The sequence below is a fragment of the Aythya ferina genome (assembly GCF_964211825.1).
Source record: "Aythya ferina genome assembly, chromosome: 13".
NCBI classification, from domain to species: Eukaryota; Metazoa; Chordata; class Aves; order Anseriformes; family Anatidae; genus Aythya; species Aythya ferina.
Genome location: NC_140311.1, coordinates 20,061,016 through 20,084,202, shown reverse-complemented (window position 1 = coordinate 20,084,202; position 23,187 = coordinate 20,061,016). Strand labels below are relative to the sequence as shown.

The following is a 23,187-nucleotide window of genomic DNA, read 5'->3' as shown; positions in this document are numbered from 1 at the left end:
GTTTGGTTGTGGAAGCTCTTGTGTGAATATCATGACAGCTAAATATTGGGTTAAAAAAGTAATAGAATATTCATGGAAAAATACTGATTCTGTTCTATGAAATGCAGAAATAATGTGTTTGGCTGAAAAAAATCCCCGACTTATTTGTGGATGTTGGGGGGAGAAGTCAAGGAGAACATCACCAATAAAAACAAAGCAAATGGGTTCTTCCCTGGGCAGCTTCTGCTGGCATCTGCCCATGAGGAAGTGCTGGGTTAGCTTGACCCTACTTGGCAAGACTTCAAGGTCTTTCTTATAATTTTTATGTATGTAAAACTTTAAAAATGAGCCCTTACTGGAACTAATGCAAGGTGTTTTTTGGGTCATTCCTGGGGCCTGAGCTTGGTACTGGAGATCCCTTACAGCCTTAGCTCTTGTATTCTTGCAGGGCAGTCACCTGAAACTACTCTCTTCCATTAATACTAGTATATAGTTGTGCTCATGAGGGCCAAGTTTCTTCTACTTCCTTCAATAAAAACAATTCTTGAAACTTAAATCTTAGTAGCTAAACTCTATACAGCATCTTGAATTACTAGATATTTACTTCCTATTTTCATGAAGTGGTTATGCCCAAGCAATGACATTTTTTTTTCTTCATCTGTTGCTTGGCCTAAGATGAGTGTTTTTTCCAAGAAGTGCAAGTGGATATAAACTCCAGCCAGCTGGTTTTATCAGGTGATTTGACTCTTTGATTTAGAAATGACATAATTTAATCATTTGCCTGTCATTTTACATGGTTTTTATATTTTTTCTTCAAAATATTCCTGTGTGATTGTATTATACTGCTTTTTGAGAAATACTTTTGCAAGAACTGGTAGGAAGATAATTTCCTTTTTTTATAGGAAACTGAAAAAGTGTTAATTGTGTAAACAAATGGTTAACTTGATTTCTGTCTCAGTACCATCAATTTTATGGAATAGGTAACTTTATTACTGTAAATAGGTGGTATTAATGAGACATAATATGAAATTTGCATCTGAGCTTCTTGATCATGTCTTCAGTACTTACAGTGCTTCTCACCATTGAAAAACTCAAACTACAAAAGTCAAATAACACGTTGGTGGACAGGTTGAACTTGAAACAGAACTGTGTGCCTTTTGAAGTTTGTACCTTTACTTTGTGCTGGCTTAGAATCACACGTGTGCCTTGAATGGTACTTGGGTGGCTTGCTGGCTGCTCACCTCTTGCTTCCCCTTGCCCTGCTCCTCGCTGAGGTACGTTCCCAGGAGGTGCTGGCCTGATTCTCCAAGTTACAATTGCTGACAGGAATCACAGCAAATCTTTGGATTTTTTTTTTTGATTATTGTTATTTTTTATACCTGATACACTTGGAATGATGATACTGCAGCACAGCACGAGTGGAGCAGGTAGCCATGCAGGCTGCCTGGCTGTCATCATAGTTCTGCGCCGCCAAGGCAGGAGCATTGCTCGGCCTTCCCCTGCACCTGGCTGCTCCGTCACATATTCCCCATGCGTTTGCTCTGGGTACCCACTGGTGAACCAGTTTAACTTGATAATCCGGGAATAAAGTTCTCAAGGTATATTTTTGCCCATTCTATTGGGGGATTAAATTGGGTGATTCTGAATGGCAGAGTCTCCAAATGATGAATGGATGTTTTGCTGCCCGCGAGTAGCTATTTGCTAAAAACTACATATAAACCAAGCAGGGGAGGCTGTGATGCACCAGTAATGTGCATTTGTGGTTTTAAGGAAGGGAGGAACAGGTGACAAAGTTTGTGAAACTTTTGATCTTACACGGTGCTCTGGAAGGCATGTAATGTAGTAGTTGTGGACTGTCTTGAGATGCACCTACCTATCTAGAACCTCTCCTTTCACCACTGTTTACTTCCACTCTTGTTTCTCTGTCTTTATATAATTGTGTGAAATGTGAAGAAACAGCGATTTAAGTTCAGGGTTTGTGTTTTTTCTCAGCTCACCAAATTTTGGAAGCTACAGTGGCCCCTAGCATTCAGAAGAAGCACTTGCAGGAAAGAAATGTACAGCCTCTATGTGCTCAATTGAAATGCAGGCTTTTAAGTGTTGCTACCAGACCTTGGCATATTAAGCACATGGAGCTTAAAATTGTATCTTTTGCTCAAATACTTAATTACTCCGACAAGCTGTAGAATCAGCAGAGTTCCCAACTTTGAAGGTTCTTCTCTGTGCTATTGTATCTTCAAAATACCTGAACCTCATGCTTTCTTAATTTCATCACTGTGTAAAATTTAGTTTGAGACAGAAAATTGGCGCAGAAGGCTTTAGCATGCATGGTTAAATTTCACATTTGAAGCATTCATTGTCTGCCCTGCCTCCAAACATGGGAAAATCTTAATTATAAATAACTGGAAAAGAAAATATTTTGCAATCTTACATTTTCTTGATAAGATGCTACGCTGTTTCTGATACTTTTCTTTATAATATGTAGATAGTATTATCTTCATTGATATTCCTAGAGACATGTTGAGTGCTTTAAATGTTAATACTCGTACGCCTGGTTTATCAATTTAGGAAGACAGGGAGTTGTGAAATAGCTGGTTAGATTGTAAGAACTCAGAAGAACATATCTTTGTGCTAAGTATCAGGAGCACTTAAACATCAGATTCAAAGTTGGTATACGTAGTGTTCTTAAATGGGCACACACTGCTTTAAGTTTAAGATCAAATCTGTTTTTTGGTTTGGTTAACCACAATATCATAGTGTTGGTAGTAGAGTCTGGACTTTACAGTACAAGGTCTTACAGTTCAAATTTTAGTCTAGTATAGATTTAGAAGAAAAAAGTTATTTGCAAGGTGTTTATGAAAGCCATTCCATTTTGTCATGCTATTCAGAATAGCATTTATTTTCCAAGCGCTTTATTTCGTTTTACTTTGATGATTTTAACATTTGTGGATGTACTTTTTTTTTTTTTTTTCATAAGATAATGGGAGGAGTCAAAGATATAAAATCTTTATTTAAGCAGGAAAAAGCTTGTCTGGAAACATAAGGTGGTGTGAACTAATATTTTCTATGTTTCCAACTTTTTTTTATCCCTTATGTGGAAATGTTTCTAATGTGATTTTTTATTATTACTATTATTTCAGAAGTTGTCCGCTACAAAGGAAGAAAGGAAAGGAAGCTCGTACTTCAGACTGGTTTTTGAATATCTTTCTAATACAGTGGTGTTCCAGAAGATGATAAAGAAATGATAGCAGCTCCAGAAATACCAACTGATTTTACTCTCCTTCAGTAAGTGCTTTAAGAATTTCTGGTTTCATTTACATGTACTAGTGCTTCTTAGTGGTAATAGATGTGGTTGGTTTTTCTCTTTGAAACAAGGAAACAAAATGATTGAATATGGTTCTGGATTTTTTTTCCAGTTTAAAATAAAGCACTGCTTGAATTACTTCTTGATTGTTCAGTGATAATTAAAACAAATATTTTAAAAGTCCTTTTTATAGATTATTTTAAAATCAATTTTTAAGCTTTGCTACTAGGAAGCCATCATGACAGACTTCTTTGTTTACATGGTGTATTTGTCAAGGTTTTACAGAATCAAAGTATTGAAGAAGAAACTTTGGTTAGAAATAAAGAAATTCTAAGTTTCCTTCCTTCCTTCCTTTATAGAGAGAGGTGAAGTTGTATAAGGGTATTTACCCTGAATAACTGGGGCAGGTTGCCTTATATCTGAAACGCCCAATGCCAAACGCTTTAACTAGCTGAAGTCTTAGCTTCCCTTCAGGTGTTGGTTCCTGGGGTGTTGATTTGACTAGTCTGCTGATCTAGTTTTAAGAATAGGTATCTGAATTTTGAAAATTTAAATTTAGAAATAGCTTACATTTTGAACAGAGAAATGAAATGATTAGTTAAAGTAGACCAGAAGAATGCAGTTCCTCACCTTTTAGTTGCCAAGAAATCAGCATGAATACATTTCAGCAGTCTGGAGTAAATTAAACTGGTTCAAAATAATCCCAAAAGATGCAAAAAAATGGTTCTGTGTTAAGGAGGTTGGGTGTTCAATCTATAGCAGAATACATGGATGACAAAATCAGAAATGGCAAAATACATGTTACAAGGCAGAAACTTCCTTTCAGACAGTTCCACAACAGTGAGAAACCTTAAGTTTCTAGATTGTTTCAGAAGGTTATGAATAAATAAATAGGAATGGCTCCTTCTCCCCCCGTTCAGGTCATCTTTATGATTACATTGTTAAATTGAATCAGGAAATGTGTATCAGAAATTTGTATGCTGGAATTCATTTTACCGCATGTATGTGTTAAAATAGCATCATTTATGATGTCTGCTATAGGAAATATAGAAATAAAAATTTTAAACTAAGGATTACTTAGTAATAACTCAGGTGAATTTTTTCCCCTGACTTTGTCATAGGCAATAAAGGGTTTGTATTTTGATGCAGCATATGTTAATAATGTAGGAAAACAAATTTTTTTTTTTTTTTTTTTACTTATTTTCTTTTTACCTTACATAAGCCTCCAGGTTATCTTTTTGGTGGAGAAATCTCGTTTCAAATATCTTCTCTCCCCATACATTTTGACATAACTAGTTCTTTTGACAGCATGATGATGTCTGCTGAGACACTTTGGTTGTGAGGGAAGGTAGTGGCATTGTTGTGCACTGCCCTATTTGTGGCAGACATTTATAGTGTTTGATAGTTGAAATTTTGTAATGTTTGTCACATGCCAAAAATGAAGTTCCTAACCTGTTGCCATTTCTGCTGACTTTCATGCTTTTTAGCCGCACTATATGGCTTTCACAGGTAAAAGAAATTTTTTTTTTTTATTCTTTGGCTGAGGCAAGGTGTGAGCATGGGGATTTGCTCTGATTTGTTCCTTCACAGTAGATTTAAAAAAACAGGAGATAACAACAGTTTTTCTGTTGGAGTTGACTTACTGGACTGAGGATATAACGTGACTTTATGTAGTTTATTTAAGAATGTTTCTGGTGAGATGTATAAATGGTTTGTCTTTTAACCTTGCAGGGAGTCTGAAACACACTTCTCTTCTGATACGGACTTTGAGGATATTGAAGGAAAAAACCAAAAACAAGGCAAAGGAAAAGTACGTTCAGTTTACGGGGACAGTGAAATACTTGTACTGTTAAAGCATGAAGAGCTGAGCACTTGTTTTGGAGCTGAGTTACCTTATTCTTAACTCTTATTTCCTTATTATACTTTTTTTTTTTTTTTTTTTTTTTTAATGCAACTGTCCTGTGAATAGAGTTTATATTTGTATTTTTATTGAAATACTTAGTCTTGAGTATTTACATGATATTTCCTTTGTGTTGTGAAGGCACAAGGGAGGGCTTTGATTTGACTAGTCTGCATGTGTGCCCTCTTATACTTAAACCTGGTATTAATATAGTCTCTTTTGGTTGATGTCATTGATTCTTGCTCTTTTCATTTGAAAAGTGAACAGAAACCAACATTTCAATTAAAATTTTATTATTTTGTTTTACAGTTTAAACGCAAGGAAAACCTTTTGTGTCATTGTCACTAATTACATTTTTAATTGCCAAAAGATTTTAAACCAGAGAAGGAAATACAGAACCTGTAGAGTTTCTGTTAATCTTCTCTATCAGTCAGAATCAGCTATTCCGCCCTGGCTAATTTTATCTCACCTTCTGATTTTAAGTTTGGCTCTTGGAAACATAAGGTCTTGTGTATAATTTTCATGGTATGAGTAATAATTTATTCTAATTACTATGTAATAACTATTTAAAACTTGTGTGTGTGTGTGTATGATTGCAGACCTGTAAAAAAGGTAAAAAAGGACCAGCAGAAAAAGGGAAAAGTGGAAACGGAGGAGGGAAACCTGGTGGTCCAAATCGGATGAATGGACATCACCAACAGAATGGTGTGGAAAACATGATGCTGTTTGAGGTAGTGAAAATGGGCAAGAGTGCTATGCAGGTAAGACTTGAGATGTTCTTCAGACTTGGATGAATATACAAGTTAAATATAAAAATATTTCCTTGTACATATAGTTTAAGAAAATAAAGCCTAGGGTAATTTTTTCTTCATTTGTAGCTTTTAGTTACAGATTAGAATAAGAATTCTTGCACTGCTAAGATTTGAACTTAAAATAACTGACTTCTCATTGCTAAATGCAAGGCATGAATAATCGGGTATATAATAAAGAAATTCAAAATACTATTCAAAGTGAATTCCAGTATTCTGAATGAAGAAAGGTTGGAATTCTGTCTAGGAAATTTCAAGCTGGTAGAAGTTAATGCATTAGGCACTGCTTTTACTGATAGGACTGAAGTCAACCTGTTAAGAGCATTAGCAATATGGAAAATTATCTTAAATTACCAGATTTTGCTTGACTCTGTGAATCTTCAGTGAAGAGAGGGTTAAAATGTAAGCCTGCCAGCCATGAAGAGTTCCTGCTGACTCACTCATGTGACTCCTCAGCAGCCTAGCAGAAAGACTATCTTTGGGATTAAAAATCAGTTTACAGCTTCTCTGGTATGTGTGCCAGAAGCTTGGTCTATGTGCAGTCCTCTTGAGATTTGCAGGCTCCTGCTTCAAGCTGGGAACCTTGAAGCCTGAATTCCTTGGGAGACATTTAGTTCAGATTTATACATACTACTTATACTACTTCAGTACTTGCTACTTATACATACTGCTTTAATATATTTGATCAGAGAAATTCTGATACTTCTGTTCATTTTATTCTGACGTATTTCAATGTAAGTAAAAACTATACTGTTCTGATTGCTACATTTCCAACCAATTATCACGGGTTATATTTGCATGACGTGTCAACTCTATAAACAGTCAAATCTTTTGCTTTCCAAGAGAAAAATAGACCTTTGCCTGCAAAACCTCTGTTAAGTGGGGAAATCGATACCTAGGTAACAGCATGAATCTGAGTCCATATTTTAATTAACATATTTAAGTACATATAAAGTTAAATGAAGTCTTTAGTTCAGCACTTGGTGTAAAAATTTTTCTCTGTAGCCATTAGCACTTGCTTACCTCAAAAGATTTTGATAATCAAAATTTTCTTTAATTCTGTTTCATACATTCTTCCAAGTTTATGTCAGTTCTCCCTGGGAGAAACAGGTTGTTCATCTGCAGAGACAAAAAGCTTCAGGACATTTACTTTTCTGCTGGAGGTTCTTTAAAATACATGAATTCTGAAAACAAATATTTCCTAACTGAAATATTTGTCACCTTCCTAGCATTATCTTGGTTTTGCACAGTGACCTTTATAAGCCTAATTTAAGACTTCTCCTAGGTTTCTTTTTCTTTCTTCCCCCATGATTAATCAAATCAGTACTAGTTTGTAGGTTCTGCTCCTACTGGGAAGACAATGACTGTTTCACTTGCATTTTTAATTCTTCTCATCTTGCTGACAAGTTATATCATACTATAAGCAGTCTTTCATTGAGGGAAGAGGGATTTAGCTGTATTTCTGTTCAGATTTTTTTTCCTATGGCAGTATATTTTATTTGCCCTCGCACCATTATTGCTTGTAAGAGTAAGCACTGAGAATAGTTGACAGGGGATGCTGTGGAGTCTGTTTTTCTTATGGAAGTCCTGAACTATTTCATCATGTCTTGTTATTGAAAATTGATCTAGATTTTAGGGCAGGATACCAACATATTAAACTACTCAAAACTGAGAGCTTGATGCTAAAGCGATCCTCTTGTGCTTATGTTAAATGTATGCCTTTTTATGATTTCTGCAGTAGACAGGTTGTGCTATACACATGGATGGTTTGTAGATAATTGCATGTGAATTCTTAAAGCCACAATCACAGATTTCCTGTTAATTTGCTTCCCTTTAACATTCTGTAGTAAAACTGTCTTACTGCTATTCCGTTTTATTAGCCATTATGTTTTGGTTTAGTTAACACAGCAATTAATGTCCATACAGCGTAGGGCAATGCTGTTCATCCTGTTATAGCTCATGTACATGAAACACAATTCATCATAAGGGCAGAATTTAGGAAGAGTATAGGGAGTTGCAGCTGTTGGAACTAAAAGCCTAAATAATATTTTTGACAAGTTTCACTAGTCAAAAACAAAACCAAACACACAAAAAAATGCTGTTATAAAATCTACTAATTGTGTTTTGTACTCTTCCTCAAAAAATGTTACTATGTGACTATGTGGTATTCCTGTGCTTGCGTGTCTTAGCATCTGTTTTGTGCCTGTATATGTTTATAGAATGGAAATGAGTTCTTTTCCTGAAAATGTTATTATGACAGTAAAGGATCGTTCAAACATTTTGTTCTGTATCAGTCAAAAAATCCAGAGTTCCTGTTAATTACAGAAGGAGCAAGAATCGCTTACTAGAAAGAAGTTTAAATAACACTAATTCTTCAGTTTATTAAAAACTAAAAATTGACTTTGTATTTGTTTCTTTTCAGTCTGTAGTGGATGACTGGATAGAGTCATACAAACATGACAGAGATATAGCACTTCTTGATCTCATTAACTTCTTTATTCAGTGTTCAGGCTGCAAAGGTAAGATACGGAAATATTTGCACATCTCTTCATATAATTTTACAGCATGTTTCATTCTTTGCTTTTATGCTGCATGTGCTGAAGGACTGCTCCATCCCTGGGGCTAGTCTGCATTATAAGGTTCTTATAGTCAAACAAGTATTTTTGAAGATGGTAGCGAGGGGAGCAAGAGGTTTAGAAATATTACAGAAACACTTCAAAATGTAGGTTAAGCCTTTTGCATTCACACTGAAGAAAATGCAGTACTGGTACTTAATTACTTCCCATATCTTCCTCTGCTGCTGCTATTATGTTAGAAAAACATCTGTCTTCAGTATTGATAGCTTAACTTGGTCTTGGAATCAAAGTTTGAATTTATCTACTTCACATCAGTGAGCATTCCATGGTCATTTAATAGCCTTTTAGAGTTGTTTCATGTAAAAAATGGGTGGTTCCATGGCAGCCTGTCTACAGTAAAACTGTATCTCTATAGTTTATTTTCTATTTTGGGGAGCTTCTGATTTTCCAGAATCTTTCCTCTAATCCACATCCTCCATTCTTTTTCTTCTCATCTTGTTTTGAAGAGAAGATAACTTACTCTACAATATCAGTGCATTTGATAGTGTCTCGTTCCAGATAAACTTTTAACATGAATAAGTCTCCAGAAAGCTAACAGCATTCCTCAGTAGATATTAGTCATGCTTTCAAAAGCAGTGACCTTTTCATTATTGTTACCAGACAAAATGACAAAATCTTTTAATGCTTTCTGAGATGATGCTTGTCATGAATTTTCCAGTACAGTTGTAGTAAGCTTTAGGAGGTCTCTTTATTTTTATATCACCCTTTACACATGAAAAAATTGAGCCTAAGAGAAATAGAAATTGCATGAAATCATTGAGTTTTATCATAGTGAAGTAGATGATAAACTGCAATGGAACTGTTCAAAATAGTCTTACACCATTTAGTATCTTGAATACTAGAAGGTCACTTCAGAGCAGTATGGTCTCTCAGCTGATGACATCTGGAACAAATATCATTGGCTTCTGGATATGAACGAATGAGTAAATTTTAGATGGTGTGAACAAATGCTTTATATAATACGAAAAACTGTAGTGCCCCACACTTGTTACAAAAGGTAAAATGAAGAGTATAACAACTTGAAAAATAAGCCAAAAACAACAGAGCCACACAGCACCACCAAAAAAAACCCATGTATAATCTGTAGGTTAGGTGTAAATTGACCATTTTTACATGGTAGTAGGAGATATGTCATCTGCCATCTACCCCTCTCATTTTAAAAGTGTTAATAATAACCTAATCTGAATTGTAGGAGTAGTCACAGCAGAGATGTTCCGACACATGCAGAACTCTGAAATAATCCGAAAAATGACTGAAGAATTCGATGAGGTAACTTAATGAGTGCTGAGAATTTATTGATATTAGATTTTTTTTTTCCATTTTACCTGTCCTAATCCTACAGATTTCTTCAAGTAACAACTGTAAAAATGACAAGACTTTGATGAATGAAAATCTTAAACTCTCTAATTTTGAACTTACAAGACTAGTAAATAAAAAATGTGTGTATGTGATTCCTTAAATTATTAATAAAATAAATGTCCGCTTTCAGTTTTTGAACAGTGGGAACTTCTACTGCTGGGGTTAAATGGCATACTTCCTCCAATGTCCCCCATACCCCTCTGTGTACGTGAGGCCCTTACGTCTCTTCTGAGGAACTTGTGAAATGTTTGTTGAATTTATTTCAACGTGTCTATTACTCTACAAATCGTGGAGATTTGAATCTGATTATTCTTTAGTTGAAGACTTCAATGCTTTGCATTTCATGGGAACTGTAGTCTTTCTGCCTTCAAGTTTTCATTTATTCCTGTTCCACTGAGTGTGGGGTAAACAAGATGGACTCTTATTTTTGGGGGGTTCGTGTGGTTTTTTTTGGTATTGTTTTCATTTCACCCTATATTCCAAAGAATGTGAAGATAACTAGATCTTCCTCCCCAGATTTGTCTAGTAAGGGTTTTTTCCTCTTAAGTTAAAATCCAAAGAAAATTTGGAACTTTAACAGATAAAGGTTTAAAGGTATTTTATTATTCTTTGACATTAATTCATAAATGGATTTGATTACTGTCATGTCACCTGAAATTTAAAAAGCTTCAGTTAGGATTATTTGTTCAGATTTTTGTTTATCACTGTGTTACGCTTACTCTTTCTTGTAACAATTCTAATTAACATCTCAACTCTCGGATTTCTAATCCCTTTTCATGGATATGATTTTTGTTTCTGAGTTGTAATTTAATTTGGCATCTTATCTGATTGCAGCTGATGACTTATCTGATTGTTGCTGATCACAGAAACACTAAAAGAAATGATCATCAATTGTTTTTCTGTCATTTTACCATTATTTATAAAGGTACCCAGAACAGGAGAGGAGTACACATTTCTTATTTTCAAGGCGTTAGACTAGTTTGTCATTTGACTTAAGGAATTTTCAGTCTAATACGTAAACATATCCCTAGAAACTTCATTAAAGTCCTGGACTGAGTGTTTGTGAATATTAACTAACGCTGCATGTGATTTTTATTTTATTTTTTTTTGTTCTAGTGTAACCTGAAGCAGAGTTCAGGCAGTAGAAATTAGTTGCTAATTTGGTATATCTGATTTTGTGCAGCTTTTGTTGTAGGACTTGTAGTATGTTGCGTCTGCATGTAACAAACCTGAGCTGTAAATTAGAGTAGATGTGTATTTGTGCCATAGGGTTATTCTGATGGATTGTTTTTTGAGATCTTTTTGGTTCTGAAGTCTTATTCCTCTTTTTATTCTTAATTTAAAAAATAATTCTAAAGACATTTGAAAGAGTTTCCTGTTTGTATCTCTCTCTTTCTCTTTTTTTTTTTTTAAAATAGGATAGTGGAGATTATCCGCTAACTATGGCTGGTCCCCAGTGGAAGAAGTTCAAATCCAGTTTTTGTGAGTTCATTGGAGTACTCGTCCGACAATGTCAATATAGCATCATATATGATGAATATATGATGGATACTGTCATTTCACTGCTTACGGGATTGTCAGACTCACAAGTCAGAGCATTTCGGCACACTAGCACGCTGGCAGGTCAGTGAATTTTTATTTACCTGTTTATTTGTTTATTTACCTGTGTTATGTTTTGTGTTGCACAGCAAGAAGTTGTTCTAATAGAATGGCTTGATATTGATTGTTCAGCTCATGTTTCTTTGTGTGATATGCTTTTCTAATGTAACTAGTTTTAGTACAGCTTACAGTACGTTACTCAGTTACTTTAAAGCTTTCCTTACTGGCTGTCTAGTACTTCATTTGTTATCTTTAATCCTACTAAGAAAAGCAAATAGGAAAAAAAACTTTACAAAAATAGAGTCAAACTTCTGTCTGTATGCTCTGCATTAAGTCAAACCAGAGTCATATTTTAAATTGGATGCGATTTTTACTACACATTTAAACTGTGCTTTATATAGAGGCCATGGCATAAAGTAGTTGAAAATAGCATATCTATTCATTGCATTAGAAATAATTTTAAAGAAATCATCAGTGATACAGTCACTAAATTACTGTATGATTTTAAATTTTCATTTTACTCAATATTTTCAAGTCTGTCAGGCTATCTAGATATCTGTTATGAGCTAAATATGACATTTCTTTAAAACTCTCTGTGATAATGGACAATGATTAGGCTTACTGGATAAGCAACCTGTCAATCTGCAGAGGTTAATGAAGAAGGGTCTTGGATGGCATCGGGTAGCAGTCTGCTTATGTCAGGCTTATTGTAGCAATTTTAATCTGAGCAAGGTGAATTTAAACTGCACATGAAACTGAGTTTATGCCACACCAGAAATGGTTCTTGTTAGTTCACTGGAGCTGTCAGATTTACAGCAAATTTCAGCTCTGGGTATCTGGTCAGCTGCTAAATTTCATTGGCCATCTTCTTTGAGTATACGTTAAAACATTACATATTAGGCTGCTGCTCTGAGATTCCCACTAGCCAAAGCATTTACTGTGGAGGGAGGAACAAAATTGCTTTTTAATTCAAGTGAATATACTGATTCTGCTGTATCATCAATTTGACTGTTGCACCATACTGCAAATACAAACTTTAGCTCTTCAAAACCACGGTTTGAGTACCTTTTTAAGTTTGAGTTGTGCCTGAATGAAAGTTGCTGAAATTGCCCTGTTGCACGTTAATTTCTGTCACACGACATTTTTTTAGTAGTCTTGTTTGCATTTGTTCACATCAGTAGTCAATTCTGTTGACTCTTTGTAGTTATTTCTGCATTTCACATGATTACAGCTTGTATTCTTGATGATTGGGTTTTATATAGGTTAGAAAAAGCTAACAGAATCGTAGTATTCCTATTTACTGTTATTTGCAGTAATTTGGCTTCTAAGATTAGCTCAGACTACTTCTTTTCATCTTCATATCCTTAGAGATCACAGCATGTGACAATATTTAGATATATCTGTATGTCTTTATGCCTCACTCATCAACTTTGTTTGTGATACACACTTAACAATGTTCTGCATTATGTCCTGTTGTCTGCCTCCTTGTTTATGGGGTAGGCATATTTGTCTGTGCCCTTTTTAAAAGGGGTGATTAAAAAGTAAAATCACACACAAAGAAACAAAACCAAGTATTTTTACATTTTGGTTGGTTGTCTTTTAGTTGGCTAATGTTGCTTTTCTGCTTTTGCATGTAAAGGAATAGTTAAAAGCTGCCTAATTCAAATGAAATTGATGGGCAAAGAGTGGTTCAGTATGGTGTCTAAAACATTTCCTTTTGAAGGAAAAAAAGCTTGTTGCTTGTTTTAGGTTGAATGATTGGGCAATATGACTCTTGACTGATTCTCGTAATGGAATCCTTTCGATGTTTCCTGGGCTACCTTTATAAATCTTACATTCCACGTATTTTTTGGGAGGAAGCATGTCCCATATATCCATTCAATAATAAATGTTGATAGTATTAAAAAATAACAAAGAAACAAAAGGTTACTGTGTTGTTAAGTAATCATGCAGCACAATTTCAGTAAAGGAGTAGCACTACATAAAACAGTGCTGAAGTCCTGAAGCTTGTGAATCATGAAATCTACAGTGAACAGACTTTCATACATACAAAAACTGGTGACAGGAGGGGAAGTATCAGGATTTTTATCTATCATCCTTCATATATAGGTAACTGATAAAGAATCCTTACTATTTTTTACTGTTTTGTAGCCATGAAGCTGATGACTGCTTTAGTGAATGTGGCATTAAATCTTAGTATTAACATGGACAATACGCAACGGCAGTATGAAGCAGAAAGAAATAAAATAATTGGGAAACGAGCTAATGATAGGCTGGAACTCTTACTACAGAAAAGAAAGGAGGTTAGTGCTATTGTCTGCTCGTGTGCTTTATGACTGTTGAAGGATGAATGTTGATACATGACAAACAATGATTTTTGCCATGTAAGGTGTGTTTTTTGTTGTTTTTGTAAAGGTAGTTAAAAGTCCCTCTTTCATTCTTTAATTTCATCATATTTTTAATATTTGAAAAACTTAGTCACTTAGAAAGTGCTTCTTTTTGTTTTTCTGTAAAAAGAGTTAAATTTCAGATAGTGCCATTAAAATTATTGAGAGACTGGAATTGGTAATAGATAACATTTTGTTGTATTTCCTGACTAGTTTCCTGAACAGCTGAAATATTCAACAATTTCCATGCCTTGACTGTTTTTGGGTTCCAGAGAACCTATCAATCATGGTGCAAAATGCTGCTGTTATGATGTCAATATCAATCTCAGAATAAACTGTTTTAGGGCTTCTGATAGGGTCCTTCTACAGAAGTCACTAAACAAATTGAAAATGCTATCTACTTCTATTTTCTTTCTGTGTGTAAGGGATTTGCTGATTCATTGCTGACAGTGTTGTCTTGTTGAAAGCTCTAGCTCATTTGGGTTTTAGTTTTTATTTTCTGGGGAACGGGTGAGTTTTTTGCTTTTTAGACATCAGAAATAACTTTCTGATGATTAAAGGGGGGGAATATCTCTCCTTTGGTATTCAACATTTTGAGTTGTTACTTGTTGCATTTTTACTGCCTCGAAAATTTAGTTTTTTTTATGTCCCAAAGATCTTGCAGTTTTAGACTGATCTCTTAAATACCCAAGCACTACCATTAAATGCAATTGTGCTAGATGTGTGTGCAGGACTAGTTCTATTATAGGTAATACATGGATACACAGAGAAATGCAGTGATGTGAAAGTGGAGATTTTTTCCCAATCTCAATTGTACATACGTATTTTGGCCTTTAGGATTTCTTACAAGCTTTTCTAGCTTTGGTTGTGATTTTCAGTTTTTCTTGTATTAAGTGAAAGTAAGCTTCAAAGTAACATTCAAACAAATGTTTAATTTCAAGGTTTGTTTCATTTATAACAGCCTTATCTAGTACAGAAATTTATTTTATTCATTGATATTTATTTTTTTCAAGTCTCTCATTTTTAATATTTTTCCCCCTCTCACTCCACTTCAGAAGACAGGTCTTGTTAGATTAGATAAGTGTTAGATATTTTGGCTTGTTAGTCTTTTTATTCTTGCTTTATTTCTTTATACTTTTGCTTCCAATTCCAAAATCTTGCGATGCTATGGAAACTGTTGGTTCATATTCTTTGCTTAAAATTCTGTAGGGAGAGGTCTTTATCTTTCGTAACACCCACCCACTCCAGTATTCTGTCTGAATAACGTCTCTTTATGGTTTATTTGGTGGTTGTTTTTTGTCTGATTTTTGTTTTTTTATATAAATGTTAATTTGGTTTACTGGAAAGCCTCTATCTGCATTCATTGGCTATTCTCATTAACATTGGCTTATTCTGTTCCACGTTAATAGTTCAAACTGCAAAAAGAATGTGCTTCTCTTCTGACAATATTTACTTAACTTCAGATCTTTCAACTGACTTTCTTGCACTTTCAAAGTAAATGCAACTTTCTGTGTTTTAAAAGATTATGGATCACTTTTCAAATCCTTTGCGTGTTGTCTCCTACATTACTTTTCAGTTCCATATTCATAAATTCTCTTTTTCTGCCATTACTTTGTTTCTGGATTTTTTTTTTCTCTCTGTTATGGTCAAGGTGGAAAGAAGCGTGCAAAACGGTGTATATTCTGCTCATGCAGCCGCTTGTCAAGTGCTTGATCTATATTTTCTCTATATAGATCCTATATTTTTTAGGATAAAGAACAGTTTCTCTGTTATGCATTTCACATGATTTAGGTACTGACCTAGTGTAATACAGGTCCATAAAGAACATAGCATATATATATATTAAAAATTGGGCTAAATATTAGGCTTAGTAAGTCACTCAGTAGAAAATTAAATCACATTTCCTTACAAGTAGTTTCTGAAGGGACCTGCAGAAACCTTAGCTATCTTTGCCACAGTTGAACAATTTCAGTGGTCAGAATTACCAAAACTTACATGCTGTGGTAGATGAAATTTATTAAATTATAGTGTATTGTACTGAGAAACACATTTGTAAATATTTCAGAAAGGGATTTAACATCCGTACTTGTAAAGTAAATGTTCATTTAGTTTAGTTTGTCTAGCATCAGCGCCATGTGGTCTTGACTGCAGAAGTGGTGCTCCGTGTTTATGTTCTCTGTTCATTCTTTCAGCTTCAGGAAAATCAAGATGAAATAGAAAACATGATGAATGCAATATTCAAAGGTGTTTTTGTGCATAGATACCGGTAAGCTTTACTTATTAATTTATTTTGGAAGCTGGTGACTAGTTATTTTTTTTTTTTATTATTATTCATCTTTTTTATTCATCTGCTTGCTCCTATTGTTCTGCTTCTCTCCACAGAGATGCAATTGCTGAAATAAGAGCTATCTGTATTGAAGAAATTGGAATATGGATGAAAATGTACAGTGATGCCTTTCTCAATGACAGCTACTTAAAATATGTAGGGTGGACTATGCATGATAAGGTATGCTGCACAGAAGATAAGGAATGGAATATCAAGCATAAGTCCATGTTTTTGGATGTTGATCTTGCCAAATCGGGTTCTGATCTCTTAGCTGTTCTAATCAGTCACTACTTTTTTTTATCACTCACAAGCACTAGTGTTTAACATATATATAAAATACCAATAAGGTTTGAATGGTTTTAGAGAACATGTACAGATTTTTAAGGAAATGTTACTTGTAAGGAAATGGCCTTTTCTATTTATCTTCTTATTTTTTGTTGATGCAGATTTTCATTCTGTAATAATTAACTATTTAAATTGAATGCATTTCATATGGAATAATCCAATCATGTGTAGCCAGACAGTTTCTCTGTTTTGCCAAGTTAAGAATCTATTCTGATATTGCCAGGTAACTTAAAAAGCACGTGAAAAGAAATCCCCTTTGGTAATGAGTGCCTCGAGCTGTTACTTAAAAGCTAAAGATTCATATCTGCTTGGAGTGGTCAAAAGACATAGCTTATGAATGATACTTGATTCATTGTAGACTCAGCAGATTGTCTCAGCTCTTGTATTGGAGATTTGTTTCAAGCTACTGAACTTTAAGTAAAACAAATAAGGGATTTTCGCTCATGATTTTTATGGGTTTGGCATCACAAAACAATAACTACTGGCAGTGGTGTGATAAGAAACTGAAGTCTAAACGCTAAACTTCTGTAAAGTGTTTGTATCTGTACCTTACAGCATGTTCTCTGCTACAGGAAAAAATGTATTTCAGAAGGAATACTTGTTTATCCCTGTATCTACTTGGTAATTCTGATCCAGCAAAAGATAGTTATTAATGATATACATGTTGCCAGTTTTAATTAAGTGAAAGGAAATATGTTGAATTCTGCTTCAAAAATGTCTTGAGATTTAAAATATACTTGTTTCAGTCTTTAAAGATGTATCTTGACTTAAAGATACTAACGGAAGTAAGACAGATTTTTCTTCACTTGTTACAAACAAGGACATATTCTTATGTTATTAACATGATATTGATAGTATATCTTGACAACATATAATCTTTGAATTAATTCAGACTGCAAAAGAATCTTGTCATGTCTGATTTGAAGATTACATCTGTATTCTATACTTGACTTTTAATCCAGTTCTTAATTTTATTTTAGCAAGGGGAAGTAAGGCTGAAATGCCTAACTGCTTTGCAAGGGCTTTACTATAATAAAGAGCTTAATTCCAAATTGGAACTCTTCACCAGTCGGTTCAAGGTTAGTGTGGCTTCATATTTTTAAGAACATTAAAAATATATTTATATATTTATTTGTATTTCCTTTCTTTGCTCTTTGAAAATAACCTTCTTTTGTGTTCTTAGGATAGAATTGTGTCTATGACTCTTGACAAAGAATATGATGTTGCAGTCCAAGCAATAAAATTACTCACTCTTGTTTTACAGTAAGTATATCTCCTTACCTGACCTAAAACAAACACTAAAGCAGAGAAGTATTTCTGAGGTCTATGGGCATGGACAGTAACTTGGCAGAATTCAGATAATCTGTAGTCTAGAGAAATGTCTCTGTTTCTTACGCTATAATAAATTAGAATTGTGGAAGTAATCTGGCTAAAAGAGTGTTGTTACTTACCTACCACAGTTAAGTAAAGAGTTGTAAAACTGAGTCTCACAAATCAGAAGCTGTTGTGGAAGATTTGACCTGGAGAAAATAAATGTAGCGTCTCCTGAGCAGTAGATGAACTTCTGAGCCTAACCTTTTACCAAACGCTCATACTGTATAGGTAACTTCTGTTTAGCAAGATTTTGGAACCAAGGTACTTTGGTTTTATTTTTAGGATGCACATTTGAAGGAAAAGCTTTAGCTTCTCCTTCATTTCTATCTCCCATCACTAGAGTTCATGTTTTTTTTTGAGTCAGCCTCTTTTTCTTTCCTTCATCCCATTCCCACCCCTAGGAGTAGTGAAGAAGTTCTGACTGCAGAAGACTGTGAAAACGTCTACCATCTGGTGTATTCAGCTCATCGGCCAGTAGCAGTTGCTGCAGGGGAATTTCTTTATAAAAAGTAAGAGGGGAAATTAGTTTTTTACTTTTCTTGTAGATTTTAATGTGTGCATTAATACTATGATTCCGATTAGCTTTAATTAAGAAAAACTGAATAATGAAGTGGCCTTAAGAAATAACTTCTAGAAAATGTAATACTGATGTAGTTTTTCTGAATAGGAGATCGGGAGTAATTTTGAAGCCTACATTTTAAAGGCTTCTATGTACAGAATAGATAATGCAAACATTCATCTGTCTCCTTCTTTCCCTTCCTTACTATGTTTTTTGAGACATTTAAAAATGCTCATGTAGTAGATAAAGTTTGTACTTCTGCCATAATAAGCATTTTTTCCCCAAAAAAGTTGGATCAGATGACCATTTCATGAAGTATTTTTCTGTACAACAAACAAAATTTGTTCAACACCTTGATGAGATGTTCAGGGAAACAGGATAGTTTCCACCTAATACTTTTTAGACCTTTTCCTACTACTTCTTTGCTGCTTTAAAGTCTCATGTGGGGATGTTCAATAAACACTAGTATTTGCAATTATCGCTGATTTTGTATAGTATTTGTTTTTATAATTACATGTTCCACTGGACGCTGTCAGTAAAATACCAACTCAGCAAATACAAAATTGTTCAAATAACATTTGTTCCAAATTACTTCCATTCAAAATAAAGCCTAGAGCTGTGCACTAAGATACTAAGTGACCATCTGTAAAAAGAGTATGTAGATAAAAAATGACTGTGGCAAAGGCAATGAAGAAGAAATTTGTCCTGAATTTTTTCTTCTTCTAGGCTTTTCAGCCGCAGAGATCCTGAAGATGATGGAATACTTAAAAGAAGGGGAAGACAAAGTCCGAATGCTAATCTTGTGAAGACATTAGTGTTTTTCTTCTTGGAAAGTGAAGTAAGTTGGTTTCATGGGTGTTTTTTCAGTTTGCTTTTTGTTTTTATTCCCCCCCTCTCCCTCTCTTCAGTTCATAACTATGAACCTGTCCTAGTTTTTCACCATTGCTTGAGCAGTCCAGAGGACGTAAGAGACAGTTCTGTGTGCTTGTGTTTATTTGTAGGATCTGTTTCAGTAGGTACATAGCGTTGAGACAGGCAGTAAGTTCTCTGACAAATACTGTCCTCCCATTCTTCATGGTAACATACAGGTGAAAAGAGATTGTGGTTTAGAACTCTGTAAAGAGGTTAAAAAAAAAGGGCAAAAAAAAAAGCATACAAAAATAAGTTACCAAATATGCTAAAGATCCTAACAGATGCTGCAAACCTCCTTTAGGTGAAAGAGTTTAGGATTTTTGCTATTTCTTAGGATCACTGCTTAGGGCTAGGCTTGCAGGTTTTGAAAGTTGGTCACACAACTTTCAATGGTTAACAATGGTGTTAACCCTGTTCGAGAAACTACAGGCAGATGTTTTTGTATTCTACTGTTTCGTACTCTTAGCAAAAGTAACTCTGTAAAGGTCAAATAGGGGAAGAAAACTCAACCAGACAAGCAAGTAAAACAAAATAATGAAACAAACACACACGCAAAAAAGCCCCTCCAGATTCTGATGGATCTTGCAGCACTTAAATCCATCTCAACTATTACAAAGTATTATCTCTTAACATTACCTGGGGAAGAAGGATTTCTGTTGAATCAGAGAGCTCACAACATTTCTGTGGATTATTTTTTGTTTGTTTGTTTTGCCATGGACAAGAGCAAGCAAAAAAAGTGCCCTGTATTGTAGCAACTTATGGAATGAACTTTATTGTTAATGAAGAAAAATACTTATTTTCTTACTTATATTCGTATTATAGTTGCATGAACATGCTGCTTATCTTGTGGACAGCATGTGGGACTGTGCAACAGATCTCTTGAAGGACTGGGAATGTATGAACAGTCTTCTGTTGGAGGAACCTCTCAATGGAGAAGAGCGTAAGAGATTTCAGTTCTTCTATATATTGCTAAGCAGTTTCTATTGGGTGTGATTCATAAGGAAACAAGATGCTTGCATTTATGAGTACCTGTACATTCTCTATTTTTGAATGACTGTAATCATTAATTATGAAATGTGAGGAAGAGTAGAAAGAGATCACTTCTGGTATGGAAACGAAATGCTGAAGAAGAGAGGCACGGAGTATGGGAGAAAAAAGAGGGAATAACTATGCAGTGTCCACTTGTCACGTTGTTCAACAGGTTCAGGCTTCACTTTTGGGCTTAGAGAAACTAATTGCTTGTGAAACTGGCTCTTTTACTCAATGTTAAAACTATCATATGGGAAAACACCATCATTTTCTTAATGACTGTAAAAATAAAAAAGCTGAGATAATTCTGTAATTTATGGGTACTGGTAAATGGACCTCAGAATAATGAGAAGGATCTAAAATGATTATAAAACTTGATAGTCTTTTCATCTTGCCCTATGACTTGTCCATTGATATCCCCTCAATTTTAAACGTTTTCCTGTGTTGTTTTAAAAGGTGTTTATATTTTCCATCTCTTCACCCCCCTTTATTTATTTACTTATTTGTCATTCAAAAAAAAAATTTGCTTGTTGGTTATTCGTATTTGTGGAAACTCACAAATAAATTCAGCTGTATTATAATGCCTGTTTCTTGAAATTTCAGCTCTAACAGATAGACAGGAAAGCGCACTGATTGAAATAATGCTTTGTACAATTCGGCAAGCAGCTGAATGTCATCCTCCGGTGGGAAGAGGAACAGGGAAAAGGGTAGGAGCCAAAAACCTACTTATGTAGACATGTGGAAGTGGCTTTGTGGGTACAGTGTGGGGAGAAGGAGACACTCATAGGCTGTTGCTGCTGAAGGGACTGAGTTCAGAAATTGAGTTTATTACCACAGCCTCCAGTGTCTAACAGCCATGCTTTGTTCACTTGTTCATGACTTTGGCACATAATTAATATTGTTTGGGCTACTGTCTTTGGTTTTGCTATTAAAAGTACTACAAAATTGATTTTAAAAGAAGGTTGGAAAAAAAGACCAAATGCATTATGTGAAGAAACTATAAAGCTATTTTCAATTTTAAAAAACACAATAAGAGAGAAGGGTGTATATTCCATAGGCTCTTTGGAAGGACCACAGTTCAACCAATTGGCTTTCTTTCTGATTATATGAAGTTTAGGCAGCCTTCTTTTACTGAGACATTAAGGTGGGAAGGGAACTGCTTTCAAGACTTGTGCAGCTGTTGGTGCACAAGTCTTGCTTGTTCCAACAAGCAAGAACAACAAGCAAGGCCAACAAGCTGTTGGTCTGTACCTGTGTAGGTACAGACTGAACGTTTACTCAGATATGAAGATCAGATTGGCATATGAATTGAACAAATATTAATCATTAAAAATTGTAAACAAGCTGGAAAAATTGCTGTTCTTTGCTAATCAAGAAAAACATTCTGATCAGTGTTTTGTTGCAAGGAAGGTAAACCTTTTGTCTGGATTGTCAGTTCTGTTTTGAGCATAATCTCAATAGTTTTAGGTGCAACTCTTAATTGCATTTTCTGAGTGCTGAAAATTTTTATATTGACCTTTTTTCATTGATATTTTATAGTGATGTTAGAAAGTTGTAGTTGTAAAATTCTCACAATACCAATAATTTAGGTTCTGACAGCGAAGGAAAAGAAAACCCAGTTGGATGACAGGACAAAAATTACAGAACTTTTTGCAGTGGCACTTCCACAGTTGTTAGCAAAGGTAAGTTTAATTCCATTTCTTGCTGATGAGATGCTGTTAAAATGTTCAAAAAAAAGTATTATTTCTGTAATTAACTATATGGCTTACACAAGTTTTCATTTTTTCCTACGAGTCTTTATTTATGTTTGATTGTTCTGTGATGAATTGTGTGATATTATATCCAAGATTATTTTCATTTGAACTCTTTATTTTTTCCTTGTCAATTTTGCAGTATTCTGTAGATGCTGAAAAAGTCACCAACTTGTTGCAGTTGCCACAGTACTTTGATTTGGAAATTTATACAACAGGGCGGCTAGAAAAGGTAAGGTAACATCCCTTAAAAGAAAAGGTGGGGTGGGGTGGATGGGGAAAGGGACACATGACAACAGAATTTAGACTTCCTCATTGGAATTTCAGTTGCTATTTTAAGTGCCACTTTTTTCATTAAGTGTAACTTGCTCTATCAAAACCCTCGTTGAGGGTACGACCTGAACATAGGTGTCTGGCTGCTGTTCTTACCTTTAGAAGACCTGTTTTGGCCAGTTGTAACAGAGAATCTCATCAGGTAGATTAACTTAATGTAGAAGCGTTTATTGTTGTGTTAGGGTCGCGTTTGAGGTATGCTGTTTGATAGAGAAAGCTTATAGTAACAGCTTGCTAAGTCTTCTTTTTCTGATCACTGAAGCCAGTAAATCACAATCTTCATTGCATGAAAAAGTGGAAAACCACCAGATGCAAATTACGTGGTTACTGCTCTGTTTATCAGCTGTGGTAACGAAGCTGGTGTAAGCTGTTCTTGTGTGTTTTCTCCTTCTAAGACGCACTAACTTGCTGCATTGTGAAGCAAGTAGCTGGAAATGATTAGGGTAAAATAGTAATAAAATATTTAGTTGACAGTATAGCCTAGAGGGCAGTTGAGTGACTTGGGGCGAGGAGAGGCAACAACTGAAGTTGGTTTCAGTACTAACACTTAACATGAAACTAGTTCTCCACTTATACAGCTTTTAA

General features: G+C 34.7%; 1 protein-coding gene across 7 annotated transcripts in view; it reads left to right on the top strand.

Annotated features, from left to right (window-relative positions):
• STAG2 (STAG2 cohesin complex component) overlaps window positions 1-23,187 on the top strand; it is a 75,174-nt gene that overhangs the window by 31,925 nt on the left and 20,062 nt on the right. For all 7 annotated transcript variants that reach the window (XM_084534014.1, XM_084534015.1, XM_084534011.1 and 4 more), the window contains 17 exons: window positions 3,120-3,264; window positions 5,015-5,093; window positions 5,783-5,944; window positions 8,415-8,511; window positions 9,821-9,897; window positions 11,406-11,610; window positions 13,738-13,889; window positions 16,166-16,239; window positions 16,356-16,479; window positions 17,625-17,723; window positions 17,828-17,907; window positions 18,420-18,527; window positions 19,304-19,415; window positions 20,312-20,429; window positions 21,122-21,225; window positions 22,108-22,200; window positions 22,412-22,501. In XM_084534014.1, the coding sequence (XP_084390140.1) occupies window positions 3,221-3,264; window positions 5,015-5,093; window positions 5,783-5,944; window positions 8,415-8,511; window positions 9,821-9,897; window positions 11,406-11,610; window positions 13,738-13,889; window positions 16,166-16,239; window positions 16,356-16,479; window positions 17,625-17,723; window positions 17,828-17,907; window positions 18,420-18,527; window positions 19,304-19,415; window positions 20,312-20,429; window positions 21,122-21,225; window positions 22,108-22,200; window positions 22,412-22,501 (1,818 nt within the window). In that variant the 5' untranslated portion in view covers window positions 3,120-3,220. The remainder of the gene's footprint in view (window positions 1-3,119; window positions 3,265-5,014; window positions 5,094-5,782; window positions 5,945-8,414; window positions 8,512-9,820; window positions 9,898-11,405; window positions 11,611-13,737; window positions 13,890-16,165; window positions 16,240-16,355; window positions 16,480-17,624; window positions 17,724-17,827; window positions 17,908-18,419; window positions 18,528-19,303; window positions 19,416-20,311; window positions 20,430-21,121; window positions 21,226-22,107; window positions 22,201-22,411; window positions 22,502-23,187) is intronic.